Source organism: Condylura cristata, unplaced genomic scaffold (genome assembly GCF_000260355.1).
Source record: "Condylura cristata isolate star-nosed mole 26May11 unplaced genomic scaffold, ConCri1.0 scaffold00036, whole genome shotgun sequence".
Taxonomy (NCBI): domain Eukaryota; kingdom Metazoa; phylum Chordata; class Mammalia; order Eulipotyphla; family Talpidae; genus Condylura; species Condylura cristata.
The window spans coordinates 639054-653727 of NW_004567137.1; the positions used below are offsets into that span (position 1 = coordinate 639054).

Sequence of the window (14674 nt, forward strand, 5' to 3'; positions counted from 1 at the left end):
ACATTCCCCCTCCTTCCCGGAGGCTCTGGGGCTGGTGGAGAGAGGAGACTGGATCGGTGGAGACACCAGAAGGGAATGGGCTGGCAGGACCTCTCTCTCCTACCAGGGGCTTCTGCTTCTTCAACTCAGTGGCCATCGCCTGCCGGCAGCTGCAACAACAGGGCAAGGCCAGCAAGATCCTCATTGTGGACTGGGTAGGTCCTGGCTCCTAGCCCTTCAGAGCTGAGCGCCCTGTGGAAAGAGTCCTGAACCTGGCGTCACATGCCGTGACTTCATGTCCTCTTGATTAGCCCCGAGCCCGTTTCATTTGTGTGGCATGCAGGTGTCACAGAACGACTGGGGCCTGTTGCTGGGAAAGCCTCAGCCGTGGAAACTCCCATGATGGCTAGAAGCCATTTGACTATTGTCATCTGGTCTCTGTTGCTTTCCTTCTTTGGAGATATGTCACCCCTGCAGATAGTGATGATGATCATGATAGTGATGACATCAGCGTTTGACCCTAAGGCGTCAAACGCCGGTGGTGCTGTGAGGTGCTAACACTGAGCTGCCTTACAGAGGAGGGTGGTGAGCTCATAGGGGTCAGTCACTGGACAGTCGTGACTAGTCATTTCAGGGCAGGGCATGGGCTCTGCAGACCTGCCTGCTGAGTTACACCTGAGGAGGAAGCCAGGCCGTGGGGGACTGTCTGCACTTCACCTATGTGTGGTTCTGTGGCCCCTCCTGGGGGCATGGCACTGGGCCCTACGCATCTTCCCCCCATTATTGAGCTTCTGATCCCCTGCGTTGCTCTGTGACCTTGAGTGGACACCGCACTGAGGCTCCCTATGCTTACTCCTGGGCCTCTCTCCTGCCCCACATTAAATCTTGCGTCCTGCGGTATGCCCCCCCATGCTCTCTCACTGCAGCCAGTCTGTGCCCCATGCCCTATAAATATCTGTACCCATGGGGAGACAGGCCTGTGGGTGGCTTGAGTTCATTAAACTCTGGTTCTAGAAACCCTGGTTTCCTGACCCTGGGCTTAACATCCTGACCCTCAGAACAGTCTCCATCTCTGCTCTTGTACTTTCCCTGATCCGTTTCCTGTCTTCCCGCCAGGATGTTCACCATGGCAACGGCACCCAGCAGACCTTCTACCAGGACCCCAGTGTACTCTACATCTCCCTGCATCGCCATGATGATGGCAACTTCTTCCCAGGCAGTGGGGCTGTGGACGAGGTAACCTCACCTACCAGCCCCATGACTCCCTTGTAGCACTCACGCTGTTAGTTTTGTGAGCCCAAGCAGATTATTTAACCTGTCTGGTCCATTCTCCATCTGGAAGAAGCTGGCTAAGTTTGACTTAGGGCGTTAGCAACCCAAATTCCTCTTCTGGGCTCTGATCTCATGTCTGTTGTTTTCTGTTTTCTAGGTGGGGGCTGGCAGCGGCGAAGGCTTCAATGTCAACGTGGCCTGGGCTGGAGGTCTGGACCCCCCAGTGGGGGATCCTGAATATCTGGCCGCCTTCAGGTGAGAACTCCAGGGACACAGAGAGGGCCTGAACCACAACAGCACCCTCTGCTACCCTGAGCAGCAGGTTGGAGGTGATCAGTTAGCTTGTGTTCATTCCCTTCCCAGACATTTGTAGCTAGTCCCAGGGTGAGCGTTATGGACTCAGACAAACAGGGAAAGGCACTGTTTCTGGACTCTAGGGGTCCCCAGTCCCTGGGGGAGATGGGAAACACCTGAGAATTAAAAGTCAAGGGTATTTTATAAAGTGGTATGTCATAGAACCAGTGTTGAACTGAGTGCTGGGATCGGCAGGGAGTGAGCAGAGCTGCAAACATCAGTCAGAGAAAACTGCCTGGAGGAGGCGGGCTTCGCACAGAAGATGAAAAACTTAAACCGTGGAGGAAGAGTCTAAAATTGAGGGGAGTTGGTTAGGAAAAGCCATTCTAGAAGAGGAGCCTTGGGCTCTGTTCAGGAGCTCTTAGATACCTCACTGCAGGGACCCTCTTTTCTTTTTGAGTAGAGAGAAACTGGGAAGCCAGTCTCCAATTCCTTTTCTGGAGATAATCTCTATAAAGCTAATTCTGTAGGTGCTCTAGACTGGGACTCCTGGTACATGTGTACCCAGAGTCATTTGAGGCCTTGAAAAATACCAGAAAGAGCCCCAGATTTGGGTCAGCGATGGAGGGAGGCAGCTGTGGGGCCAGCCAAGGGAGAGGATGTGAGATTGATCTAGGTGGCCTAGGACTTGGGAGGGTCTGGTCAGCTCTCAGGCTGTGAGTGGGGAAGTATGAGCCCCTGAGCCCAAAGGGGGTGGCAGCCCAGTGCAGGGGACTTCCTGCCCCTGAGGCTTAGTGGCCTGCCCTTTCCTTTCCTTGGGGTACTGCTCACAGCACCCCATAGACATATGCTCCTTTCTTTCCTCTGGTGCCCCATCCTTGGCTCTCTCCTGCCTCTTGCCATTTGAGATTCCTGTGTGTCTGAGTTCTTGGGCTTTGCCTGGGTCATGGGTGGCTAGCCAAGGTCAAGGAGCTCTTAGGGGTCCACTAGTCCTACTGGAAGTTTGGATTACTGGAAATCCTACTGGGATTTCAAGAGAATCGTTCGTGGATGGAAAGTTGTCAGGAAGAGCTAGTGTGGTGTGGGGCGGGGTCCTCCACCTCGGCCCTTCTCAGCCCCACACCCTGCAATGTGGTGGACCCCCCTTCTTGCACCCTCACAGGATAGTCGTGATGCCCATAGCCCGCGAGTTCTCTCCAGATCTGGTCCTGGTGTCGGCTGGGTTTGATGCTGCCGAGGGCCACCCGGCCCCACTAGGTGGCTACCATGTCTCTGCCAAATGTAAGGAGGGTCCAGCCCAGGGGAGGCGGGAATGAGGGCTGGGCTGGCAGGGAAGACACTGCCAAGGCAAAGGGAGGCGGCAGTGCCAGCACATGGCCACGAGCGTGAGGACCCTATGGGGTGTGGCCAGTGGCCTTGGAGTGCCCCAGCTCTCCTTGCTAGCACAGCCCAGGACCTCTCTCACGGTCAGGTCAGCACCACGGAAGGCCTGACCAAGCCACACCCTGGGGGACCTGTCTCAAAGAAAGTGCAGCCGCAGGTCCCCTCATCCCAGTGGTATCACCCCAGCTGGCTTCCTCTGAGAGGGTGGGGAGGAGCAGTGTTCTGCGGAGCCTGCTGAAATCTCCTATCCATCCTGAGCCTTGAGCGAGGCTTGCTCATTGGTCCGGTGTGGCACCCTGGCGGAAGCACGTGGGGACTGGAGATGATGCACCCGAGTCCCTGCGTGACAGGGAGGAGCAGTAGGAAAATAATGGGTAGAGTGTGCGTCCACTTCCTCACTCCTGCTCCCTTCTACCCTTGCCCCCCCCCACCACCTAGGTTTTGGATATATGACACAGCAACTGATGAGCTTGGCGGGAGGTGCAGTGGTGCTGGCCTTGGAGGGTGGCCATGACCTCACGGCCATTTGTGATGCCTCTGAGGCCTGTGTCGCTGCTCTTCTTGGCAACAAGGTGAGCTCCCTACTCCCAGGTCTGCATCTGTGAGGCAGGATGTCCCGCTGCCCCAGGACTGCCCCAGAGAGTAGGCAGATGGACCATCTCCCCAGTAGCTTGCACTTGGGGTGCGGGTAAGACAAGGGGAACAGAGTGGGCAATGGTAGCATCTCTGGCCCTCGGCAGAGCCAGAGCTGATGTCTGGGGCTCTTGGAGTGGAGAGCTGAGGCTATGGGTCCCCAAGAGACTGGAGGCTAATGTACAATTTTCTGTAGGTGGATCCCCTCTCAGAAGAAGGCTGGAAACAGAAACCCAACCTCAATGCCATCCGTTCTCTGGAAGCTGTGATCCGGGTGCACAGTGAGTTTGGAGAGAGGATCCCCATGGATCCCACATGGAGGAGAACCTTGGGGGTGTCCAGGTTTCCAGTGCCAGCCATTCCAGGGCCTCTGCTGCTGGTCGGGCAGGACTCCCGTAAATTCCTTTACCCGGCAGTCGCGATGTCCCTCGAGCCTTCCAGTGGAGCCACTGCAGAGCGGCCTCTTCAAAGCAGGACTGGCCTTCCTTGTCCAGCCTCTGCCACAGGCTGGGGTTGGGCCAGTAGCCACACGAAGCCTTGCTCTCTGAGAGCCCTGGTTCCCACCTCGACCCTCAGGCCTTGCTACGTGGGTCTGGGGGGCTCTGCTGGCTTTGGTGGTTGAGTCTTCGAATAACCCCTTTTGGAAAGCACATAACACTTCCCAGCTTTCACTCAGCATCTGTGGAGCTTGCGGCCTGTGTTAGGGCAACGCCCGTGTCTCAATCTCTCCCCATGTCAGGGCTCAGCTGCTGCTGGTGCTTGGCACGGACCCCCCACATCTGCCCTGCTCCTGGCTCTGGGTGTCCCGTAGACGCTACTTCTCATGACAGGCAGGGTGGCGGTGTCCTGTCTGGATGAAGCAGTGGAACCCAGGGTGGGGGGGCTTGCCGAGGGCCACGCAGATCAGGGTGGTGGCAACTCCCCTGTCTTGCATCCCACCCTGGCCTCTGCTGCTCTGGGTGTTGCTGGACTGCATTTGAGGGAGGCTGTGCTCTGGTCACAGCCCTCCTGCTGGGGACCCCCAAGGGGACCAGTCAGCTGGCTGTTCAGCCCCAGAGGTGAAGGATGGGCCAGGCACCTGCTCGGCCCTTCCTCTCCTCTCTCAGGGCTCTGGGAGACCAGGTCCTGGAAGGCATTTTTTTTTTTTTAATTTATTTATTTGTGCATACAGAACTGGGGTACAGGCCAGAGGCTCAGGGGCATTGAGAGGCTTCACCAGAGACAGAGTGGGGAACAGAACAGGCAGATCGACGAAGTACACTGCTGAGGGGAGCAGCGGGCGGGTCAGGAGAGGTCTGCCACGCCATGTGGTCACCTCCGGGGCAGGCCGGAATCGAACTCATGCGGAAGTGGCTTTAGATTCTCAGTGCTGTGCTTTAACCCGCTGCGCCACCAGGAAGGGCTGGAAGGCACATTTTTTGAGGGTAGGGACAGGTGGGCAAGCTGACACGCCTGCTTCTCTCAGACCCCCAGCCAAGATGCCCACCTCCCTCATCAGTCTAGAATGCTTCCCTTTAGGGTGGCAGGGCTTGTCTCCCAATGCTTTCTGACCTGGTTTCTTGTCCCAGGTAAATACTGGGGCTGCATGCAGCACCTGGCCTCCTGTCCAGACTCCTGGGTGCCCAGGGTGCCAGGGGCTGACGCAGAAGTGGAGGCAGTGACGGCACTGGCATCCCTCTCCGTGGGCATCCTGGCTGAGGAGAGGTAACACCAGAACCCCCGCCTTGACCGGCAGCCTCTCTACCCCTTGGGGCTCTTCCAACTGGAGGACCCCAGTTCCTAGCACAGCCCCCCCAGCCTTTCAGGCCCTCCTGACAGCACCCCAGCATCCCCTTTTTGTCCTTCCAGGCCCTCAGAGCAGCTGGTGGAGGAGGAAGAACCTATGAATCTCTAAGTCTTCGGAACCAATCTGCCCATTCACCCCACCCTTTGGACCTGGTTCTCTTCTAACAGCTGGCAACAGTGTCCCTCCCCAGGGTCTTCAGAGATCCTGTGGGCAGGTAGTCAGGGCCAGAGAACAGCCTCTCGACAGTCACCCCAAGGAGCTTCAGGAGGCCCCTGGCTCTAGATGGGGACAAAAGGGACCCTGGGAGGAGGCAGGCTCGGCAGGCAGCCAGCAGGCCTCAGCGGGGCTCTCCCAAGAACAGCATCTACCCTGTGGGGTCCAGGCCCTGGCTGGGCCCCCATTCCTCAGGACTGCACAGAGGACACTGGCTTGGTCAGGCCGCCTTCCCCACCTGTAACCACTATTCTTGGTTCTGTAGACTCGGACTTTGCACACAGCCCCAGACTCCACACAGAAATGTGAACTTGGCCTCTGTCAGGGTGGCCCTTCCTAGGCTCTGAGGGCCGGGGCTGGGAAGTGGTGATGGGGAGAAGCCAAGGGGTCCCATTCCCTGAGTCGGCCAGCGCCTCTTCCTACCTGCCCCCTCTAATGGCTCTGGAAGCTTCCCCTGCCCCTGAGCAGTGAGATGATGCCCCTCCCAGAGCCCTCACCAGCAGGCCTCCCGTCTGGTCCTGCCCCGCCAGAGGCTGCTGCTTGTCACCATCTCAGTGCCCGGTGGAGCAGAAGGTGCTTGGCGTTTTGTGCTTCCTGACCCAATGGTGCCAAACCCTCATCTCCCCTCAGGAGCACAGCAGGGCCTCCAGGGATCCCTCAGCCTTTGGCCCCTCCACGAGCCTGCTCTTTCTGGGGTCCCCCACCCCAACTCTGATTCCCACCCACACAGGACTAGCTTGGCTGAAGGGGGGCGGGAGAACAGAGGCAAGGTGTGGGGAGGGGAGGCTGCCCTGGCAAAGTCTTCACAGCTTCTAGGGTTCAGGCCTGGGGCCAAGAAGGAAAGTATTTGTGTGTGTGTAGGCGTGCGTGTGTACGTGAGTGTGTGTGTGTGTGTGTGTGTGTGTGTGTGTCTTTCCCAGCATCCACTGAACCCTGTGTATGTATGCATGTTTTTGTAAAAAAGGAAAAAAAGGAAAAAAAATCTGAACAATAAATGTTTTATTTGCTTTAAAGATGCATGTGAAGGGCCTCAGTAGGGGTGTGCAGTGGGCAAACAGTGGGATAGGATTTGGGGGCAGCGTACGGGACTGGGCTGGTGAGAGGCCATGCTCTCTCTAGCTCCCTGACTGCTGGCAGCCGTCCTGCAGGAGGAGTCCATTCTGAAGACATTCTGGTGCCCGGCTCGCCCCACCTTGGCGTGAGGAGGTGGCAGCTTTGGCCCGCTTCATGGACAGAGGCCTGTGGACCATGCACATACGCTCAGCCTAGCTTGCTAAGGCTCAGGCCCTGAGCCTTCCCTGGGTGCAGGCCCCAGCTGGGGGCTCAGCTAGATCACCGCCTGGGCCCTGAGCGCCAGCTAAGGCTCTACAAGTACATACGAGTTATGGTTCCTTCCTGCTGTGACGCATCATGACTTCTTACACATGCATTGTGACCAGAACAAACGGGCGAGGCGGCAGGCCCTGGCAGGCTCACTCAGGGTAAGCAGGCAGGAAGGTGCAGGCTGCCAGCACTCTGTTTTTAGGGTTTGGAATGGTCGGCCCGCCTTCTCCAACTAGCAGGAGTGGCAGCCTCATGACCTCAGGCTTGGCCCCACACCCAAGAGAATGGAGGGAAGGAGGCTCTTGCCACTCTCATCTGTCCTGGCCTCGTGACAGACCTAAAATCCCATGGGGGGGGGTTAAATGCTGTGCTGGGGGTATCCTCACCCTAGGGCTGGGGGTTGGAGGAGGAGAGCTGGTGGGCCCCTGAGCCAAGAGGGGCCAGAGGGAGAAGGCCTCCAGTCCAAGACTCTGACCCCCTTTGCCCACCTGCGCACAGTCTGAGCTGAGGAAATGGCTCATACTAGAGAACCATCACCATCTCGCCCCCCCTGCACAGCACCCCTCCCCCCTCCCTCCCCCCGCTCAGGTCCCACCTGTGAGCAACAGCTGGAAGCTGTCTTAACACTGATGACCACTGTATTTCTGCTAAAGTGACAGTGACACAGATAAGGCAAAAGAACTGGGGCTGGCTACACCTGCAGGGAGGGGTGGGTATGCACCCCTAACATGAGACACGCAGCAGCAGCAGCCCCCCTCAGGTCAGCTGGGTCCCAGGCTGGGGTGCGGACAGAGAGGCAGGGTCTGTTCATCAGAAGGGAGATGTTTTTAAAAGATAAAAATTTCAGGAAACAGGCTGTGAACAGGGGTGTCATCTCATGTGAGGGACCAGCGTGTCCTGGGGGCAGGTGTGGGGAGGTAGGGTGGGAATACAGGCCTGAGGTTGAGGGGTTCCTTTGGGTCTCCACTGCCGCCCTCTTCCCCAAAGCCCTGCTGGGGCAGGAGCACCTTCCCCAAGACCGTTGGGCCGGCCTTGTTGGGAGTCTCGCTTTAGGTGCGGGGGGGCATGTCAGAGAGGTGACTTGAGTGTGCAGGGCAATGATGGCTGTTTCTGGGACACCCACAGACCAGCCCTGGGTGAAGCTGGGTGGCAGGAGGGACACACTCCACACCCTAGGGACAGCCCCCTGATGACTTCCTGGGGGCTGGGGGTTGAGATGTCTCCAGCAGAGACCCTATGTGTAACCTGGCTGGAGGGAGAATGCCGGGCAGCAGGGACCAAGCCACCTGCCCCTGGCCACACCCCAGGACCTCACTGTCCTACCCCTTAATTTGTTACCCTGGCCCCAGCTTACAAAGATTCCTCACTGAGTGCTAAGAAAATAGATCCATCTGAGAAGGCCCAACGTGGCCCTCCAGCAGGGTGGAGGGAGGCCAACATGGCACCTGCACTTGGGTCTTCCTGGAGGGGATGTGGCAGTTTTCCTTGAGACCTCAATCCTGTGGCTTTGTATTTTGCCCCAGTTTTGGGGTCCACAAGGTGAGGCAGGCCTGCCTGATGTCTCAGAGGCCGAGTCCAGGTCCAGAGGCCGAGTCCAGGTGCAGAGGCCCCCCAGGATGTAGAGACCTCACCCCCTAGGTCAGAAATCGCTGAGGATGCTGATGTCGGCAAATTCAGCACGGTATCGGTGGGCATAGAGCCCCAGCAGGAAGGCCCACTTGAAGGCGATGAAACTCCATACGCAGGAAAGGTAGTAGCTGTTGGGATCTGTGAGGCCTGTGGGAGGAAGCAGCCAGTTGGTGACCTTGAGAGGACTTGCTCTTTGCCAAGGGTCTCCCTTTCCACTCAACATGCCAGCAACCTCTTGCCCAGGGTGACTGAATGTGACCAAGCCTTAAGAGCATCCAGGTTTTGCAGGAGGGGGCACGCGGGAATGATGGAAGATAGAACTGGCCAAGTCACAGGTCTGATCACTTCCTCTGCTTGCGTGTGACATTTACCCTGGGCCACTTCAACTCCTGTGAAGTATCTACCCAGGCGGGGCAGGGAGACCGGCCTTTGGCTGTGGCGGCCTGCAGCCACCAGAGGGCGCTCCAGCCTCGGGGCTGGGCCAGAGACTTGGCCCCAGTAACACTTGCCGGAGCCTCCCCGCACCTTGCGGAACCCTGGTGGGTGGGTACTCGATTCTCCCCTCTTTAACAGTGAGGATACTCAGGCACTGGGTGTCAACTAACCCTCCCAGCCCCTTGGATGTAAGCTCCGGAAACCCCTGCCGGCCTCCGTACCGCCCCCTCCTGGCCCCGCCCTCACGTTGATGTCGGGTCACAGCCAGCACCAGGAAGGTGCAGAAGGCGGCGATGGCGACGGCCGAGAATAAGACACCCACGAAGAAGAAGCCACGCAGTCCCTTGAGCCAGGTCCTCCAGTAATCCTGTATGTACATCACGTGGGTCACCAGGACCCAGAGCGCCAGCACACCTGCGGGGACAGACAGGTGAGCAGGACACTGCAGCCTCCTCTCAGGACCCTGCCAATCCAGTGAACCCTGGGGCCCTGGAGGTCCCAACAGCCAGGCCTGTTTGCATGATAAGGTAGCAATGGCCCTTTAATGCAGAGTAGACTTTTCCAGACCTGAAGGCAAGAGCAGGAAATCCAGTCTAGCTGCCTTTATTAAGCCAGACTAAAAAGATCCACAAAATATGACCCACTCTTCCTGGTTTTTCTGTTTTGTAAAACATGAGTATTTCTCATCAAAAAAGTAATCTATATGAAAAAATGTTGCTTTTAATATTTAAACATGCATTAAAATGTTGTTTTAGGGGGTTCTTTCTGGTGGCACAAGCAGCTTTGGCAGCCACTTCAGGTTCAATCCCCTGCCCCTGGAGGTGACCCACATGGCACAGCAGACCTCTCCTGTCTCTCCCCCGCTGCTCCCCTCAGCAGTGTACTTCGTCAAGCTGCCTGTTCTGCTCCCCACTCTGGCATGTCCTCTCATCGCCCCTGCACCTCTGGCCTGTACCCCAGTTATGTATGCATAAATAAATCAACCTTTAAAACAGAAACAAAATGCTGTTTTAAGACCTCCCTGGTGGGCTAGGGTTTAGATCTCAGCACTATCACCTGTATGGCCTGGCCAGTGAGTTAACCTAGGTGGGGCAGCAGAGCAGCCTGCTCCCCGCAGCAGTGTATTTCAGTAGATCCACCTGTTCTGCTCCCCATTCTGTTTCTGGTGCATACTCTCACACCCCCTGCATCTCTGGCTTACACCCAGTTCTACAAATGAATAAATAAATAAGAGTGTTGAAAAAAATATTTTTAATTTCTGATACATATTGACAGATATACCCATATAAAAAATTCTTTGGCATTTCACTACTTTTCAAGAGTGTGAAATGTCTTGAAGTCAGAAAGTTTGAGGCTGGTTGTAGCTTCTCACTCTCTGCTGGACACCACCCATCTGGGAAGTGATCCTCCCACCAGAAGCTGCTCCTCCACCCAAGGGCTACCACTTCACCCTCTCCAAACTGGGCAGCAGGGCGCTCCCTAGGCCCCAGCATGCAGGTGGCCTTCCTGCTTGTGGCCAGGTTTCATGTCATGCCCTGCAGTTTGCCACAAAGGGAGACCAGACACCCCCAAGGCTTTTCTGGGCTTGGCCAAGCATGTCCCCTAGGATGCCAGCTGCCACTCATTCAATACAATGAATACCCTCTGTGCCAGGCAGTGTCTGTCAGTGCAGCCCAAAGAGTGGAACAAATACCAGTTCCCCTGGCAAGGGTGCGTAGCAAGACTAAGCGGTCCTGGCAAATTGGGAAAGAGGGTGAGCCAGGCGCCTCCCCGGCCCTCAGGTGTGGGCCAGTGGGCTGGCAGCCTGGGGGTCAGGATACCTTTCACAGGGGTGCGGCATTCACTGTGCTCAGAGAGATATCTGCAGGAGAAGGGTAAGCTCTGGGTGGGAAGGTGGTTGTTGGTAGCAAAGGGTGAGGGGAGTTTGCTAGGGAAGTGGAATAGGAGAGTTTTGACTGAATCTACAGTTTTATTTTTTAGGTTGGGTAGTAAGTGCCAGGGAGTTTGCTAAATTGTCTAACCTTTTATTACATGCCGGAAATGTTTCATACATACGTTTTTTAAGTTGGGGGGAGAAAGCAAGGGGTGGGGCATCACTACAGAGCTCAGGTGACCAGCTCAGAACTGTGACATTTCAGGTGGCTGAACAAGAGACGGTCACAAGGAGGAGGGTCTTGGCCCTTCTCTGCTGCTGGGCCACCATTCAGGGCCTTAGGGTTTCCACATCTGAAACAGTGACCCAAAGGTCTCTCCACTGTGGACACTGAGTGACCCTAGGACTCTGCCTCCCCCCGGCCCCCCTGAGCCTATCTGACCCTCACTCTCTCTGCCCACTCCTAACTGTCCTTGGGGGCTAGAGGCCTGAAATGTGGTTCCCTTCACCCCTGAGATCAGGGTGAGCCAGGGAAGTAACTCTCCACCCCTGCCTGGGGCAGGCCCAAGGCGCATAGTACAATCCATGGCTTCACTTTCTATCTTGTGTGATCTGGTCTATGTGCCAGCCACGACTTTCCCAGAACTCCTTCCAACCCTCTCCCAGGCCTCCGACACTGCTTGGTATCTTAAAGGGCCGTGGGGTGGAGGTTTATTGTCACTGCAGACATCAAAGAACGGTCAGGTGGGCCCCAGCCTGGAGTTGCCCACCTGGCCTCTGTCTCCGCCACATGCCATGGGAGAGGTGGCCAGGATGAGCTCTAAGGTTCTTTACACTCAGAGGTTCTGGAAGCCAGCAGAGAAAAATAAGGTCAGAGTAATTCCTCCATGACTCAGCAATTTCTGGGTTAGAAAACACTGAAATAGGGGCCTGTGAAGATGCCATGTCTTAGCACTGGCCAGGCTCCAGTAGCGCCCTTAAAAACCCAGCTCACATACACCCACATACCACAGAGGGAGGGAAGCGGGAGGAAAAAGATGGCCTTGCTGGGTATTGCAGGTCCCAGGCACAACTTTACCCACCTGTCACTCCTGTGCATAGGCTTTATCCTCCAGACAAACACCAACTAAGTCTGGAAGCAGGCCTGCCCCCCATCCCGGCTCCCACTACTGACCTTGCCAAAGAAGCCTCCTCTACCAACTGGACCAGGTGGCGGAGTGAGGAACAGGAGTTCCCCGCGCCCCACACTTCAGGCACAGGCAGCTGTCCCTCAGCTCTAGACCTTCTGGACACTCTGGCTTCCAGGAAGCTTGGCCTGCACAGTGAGGGCACAAGGACAGGTGTCCAGGCTACCATCCTGCAGGCTCACCCCAGAGCCACCCCTCACCCTGCCCCAAGGGGCTCACAGCTGACAAAGGGCAAGAAAGGGACAAGGTTGGCAAGGGTCGTGAGCCTGGAGCCAGGCAGCCCACACCCACAGCAGGCCTGTCAGCAACAAAGGGACCAGGGGCCTGACTAAGTCCTCTCCAGTCACCCCTCACCCCGGCAGCAAGGCCTGCAAGCACAGTCCCCTCCCATGCAGTTCAAGGGGGAAGTACAATGCCTTTTCAGGTCCCCTGTGGTGACTTCTCTATTCTTTCCTTAGCCTACTAGGCCTGAGCGGGAGTCTATGGCCCCTCCAGGATCCCTTCAGAACAACCGTTTCTTTTGAAACTGCCTTTCCTCCAGCCTACTTCTTCCCAGACACCCTCCAGGGTGGAACAGAACGGTCTCTACCCTTGCATGCCGAGGGTCTTCATGGCAGACTGTCCCAGAAACCAGCCCCGCCTGGTATCCAGGGAAGGGGCCAGCTGGGGCTGGCCTCCCGTGACTCAGCAATTTCTAGGCTGAAAATGCCAAGTCAGAAGTGGGGTGCTCACGAGTTAGTATATCTGCTGATGCATCACCCCAAGAAGAAGGAAGACTGACCACTCCAAATGCTCTCAGAACCCAGTCAGGGAGGAGAGGGTATGTGGCCCTGCCCTTACAACCCCTCCCCCAACTCAGCACCCCACCACCAAGCAGCTTTGGCTCTTCTGGGGCCACCTCCCGCTTGTAGAAGGTCAGACTGGGCACGGATTAACTCCTTTGGGTTGTAGAGCCCTGGGCTAGGGCCTCTCCCGCAGGCAATGCCACACAGCTGCCAGTTCAGGATCTGAGAGAAGCCTGTGGAGGAAGAGAGAGCCCAGAGTTTGGGGCAGAGGGAACCTTCTGTCCTCACTTCATCTCCTAACCAGCCCCCTCATCTCCTGTCTCATTAATGCAACCACAGCACCTCTCCCAATGACACCTTCCCAAGTGGACTGCAGGAGGGCGAGGGGAATCAGAAAAATGGCAAGAAGGGGAAACATGGTAGGGGATTGGAGTACAGGGGGAAAGGACTTGGAGGTCTGTGGATAACTGAGCAGGGAAGGGCTGGCTGCCTTCAGGACGGAAGGACGAGTGCCCTCAGGAGGAAGGGCATCTAGGTAAGCATGAGGGCAGTCCCACCAGAGTGCCGGATGCCCTTCCTTGGTGAGCCCAACACCCTGCATGGCACTGCTTAGGGTGCCATTGGCCAGCGTCTCCTGAGGCACAGAAACCCCACCTATCCAGCCCTCCTCTATCCACAGGTGGGCTCAGTAAACTTGGAGGCAATGAGGAAATCTAGCTGTTTTAGTTGGTGTGGGGCTCTTTGGGCCCAGGATTTTAGCAATGGAATAAAATCAGATGTAAAAGTACTCTCCTTACATGTATTGCTTCCCAAAGTTCTTTTCCCACATACATTATTTCATGTAGCTGCGGACCTCTCAACAAGTTAGTTATTTACTCCAAATCAGTTTACATGTAAGCCCTGTCTGTAAAACAGGTGCATAATGATGCCACTTTCCTAGGGACACCGCATGAGCTGAAGGAAGCAGTCCCTGACACATACACAACATTTTAAAGAGCCTTGTTGTCTCATACAAGCGACATTTTGCCTTCACACATTCTCCAACACAAAGGGGTTAATCTTGTGCCCAAAGGTGCACAGGACCGAACACTGGTGGGCACAGGGCCCCACCGCTGAATGCTCACCCTGGCACGTGCTTCCCCTCCCTCCTCCAGGCACAGCAAGGTGGGCTGGCAGGCTGACCAGACCCTGGCCGGAGCCACAGCACAGGAGGAGCAGAGAGACACCACACTGGTGGCAAAAAAATGTCGGGTTTCCATCAGATCTTTCATACTGCCCCCCAGGTCTCCGCAGGGGGTCCACGTTGTAAGAAGGGACAGGAACACCCCAGAAACCCCCAGCTTTCCTCCTTTCCACCGTCTCTGCCTTTACCCGGTCCGCAGCGAAGGGTTGCACGGAAGGGCGATTCCCCAGAACAAGTGTGCTTGTCGGGGTGGGGGTCATCGCACCCGGCTGAGGGAGGGCGAGGGGAGCCGGCGCGCAGGGACGCCGCTGTCTCCGGCGACTGGGCAGAGTGGCCGCGCCAGGGGTGCGGGGCGAGTGAACCCCCGCAGCGCGGCAGGTCGGTGCTCGGCGAGCGCAGATCCTAGGGTGGCCGGGAGGATCCAAAGAACCGGGACCAGCGCGGGGCCTGGGCCGCGAACCCACGCCCCGGGGTAAACACCCCACCCTCTCCCCGGGGAGCGCCGTCCTCAGGAGCCTCCCGAGTGGCTGACAGCGCCGCCCCGGCCCGCCCCGCCCGTTGCCCCCCAAACCCCGACCCCGGGCCCCGCGTCCCGGGGGTACCTGCGAGCCCCCCCATGGCCGCCGTCCCCGGCTGTCTGTAGACCACCGTCCAGACGAGGAAGATGGAGAAACCGGCCACGGAGCTGAAGCCCGAGTA

General features: G+C 57.1%; 2 protein-coding genes across 12 annotated transcripts in view; one reads left to right on the plus strand and one right to left on the minus strand.

Moving 5' to 3' along the window:
* The window catches only part of HDAC7 (histone deacetylase 7), a 34419-nt gene extending 27948 nt beyond the window's left edge, over positions 1–6471 (plus strand). For 2 of the 4 annotated variants that reach the window (XM_012732858.1, XM_012732859.1), the window contains 8 exons: positions 107–194; positions 1096–1215; positions 1409–1506; positions 2708–2826; positions 3367–3500; positions 3758–3842; positions 5130–5265; positions 5410–6471. In XM_012732858.1, the coding sequence (XP_012588312.1) occupies positions 107–194; positions 1096–1215; positions 1409–1506; positions 2708–2826; positions 3367–3500; positions 3758–3842; positions 5130–5265; positions 5410–5455 (826 nt within the window). In that variant the 3' untranslated portion in view covers positions 5456–6471. Of the gene's footprint in view, positions 1–106; positions 195–1095; positions 1216–1408; positions 1507–2707; positions 2827–3366; positions 3501–3757; positions 4752–5129; positions 5266–5409 lie in introns of those variants that run through there. The other 2 variants (XM_012732855.1, XM_012732856.1) reach the window with 1 other exon arrangement.
* Positions 6472–6542: 71 nt separating this feature from the next.
* On the minus strand, positions 6543–14653 carry SLC48A1 (solute carrier family 48 (heme transporter), member 1). Of its 8 annotated transcripts, XM_012732885.1 has the most exons (5): positions 13917–13992; positions 11995–13025; positions 11591–11665; positions 9194–9361; positions 6543–8659 (listed from the first exon to the last, which is right to left on the minus strand). In XM_012732885.1, exons 3-5 carry the CDS (start codon positions 11610–11612, stop codon positions 8523–8525), a joined length of 327 nt encoding a protein of 108 aa, XP_012588339.1. In that variant the 5' UTR covers positions 11613–11665; positions 11995–13025; positions 13917–13992; the 3' UTR covers positions 6543–8522. The 8 variants fall into 8 exon arrangements, 7 of the variants coding, with proteins under 7 accessions (XP_012588339.1, XP_012588337.1, XP_012588334.1 ...); XR_001146076.1 differs by lacking the exons at positions 11591–11665; positions 11995–13025 and having other exon boundaries at positions 6543–6799; positions 6940–8659; positions 13917–14444; XM_012732883.1 differs by lacking the exon at positions 13917–13992 and adding an exon at positions 14578–14653 and having other exon boundaries at positions 11591–13025.
* Positions 14654–14674: the final 21 nt, after the last annotated feature.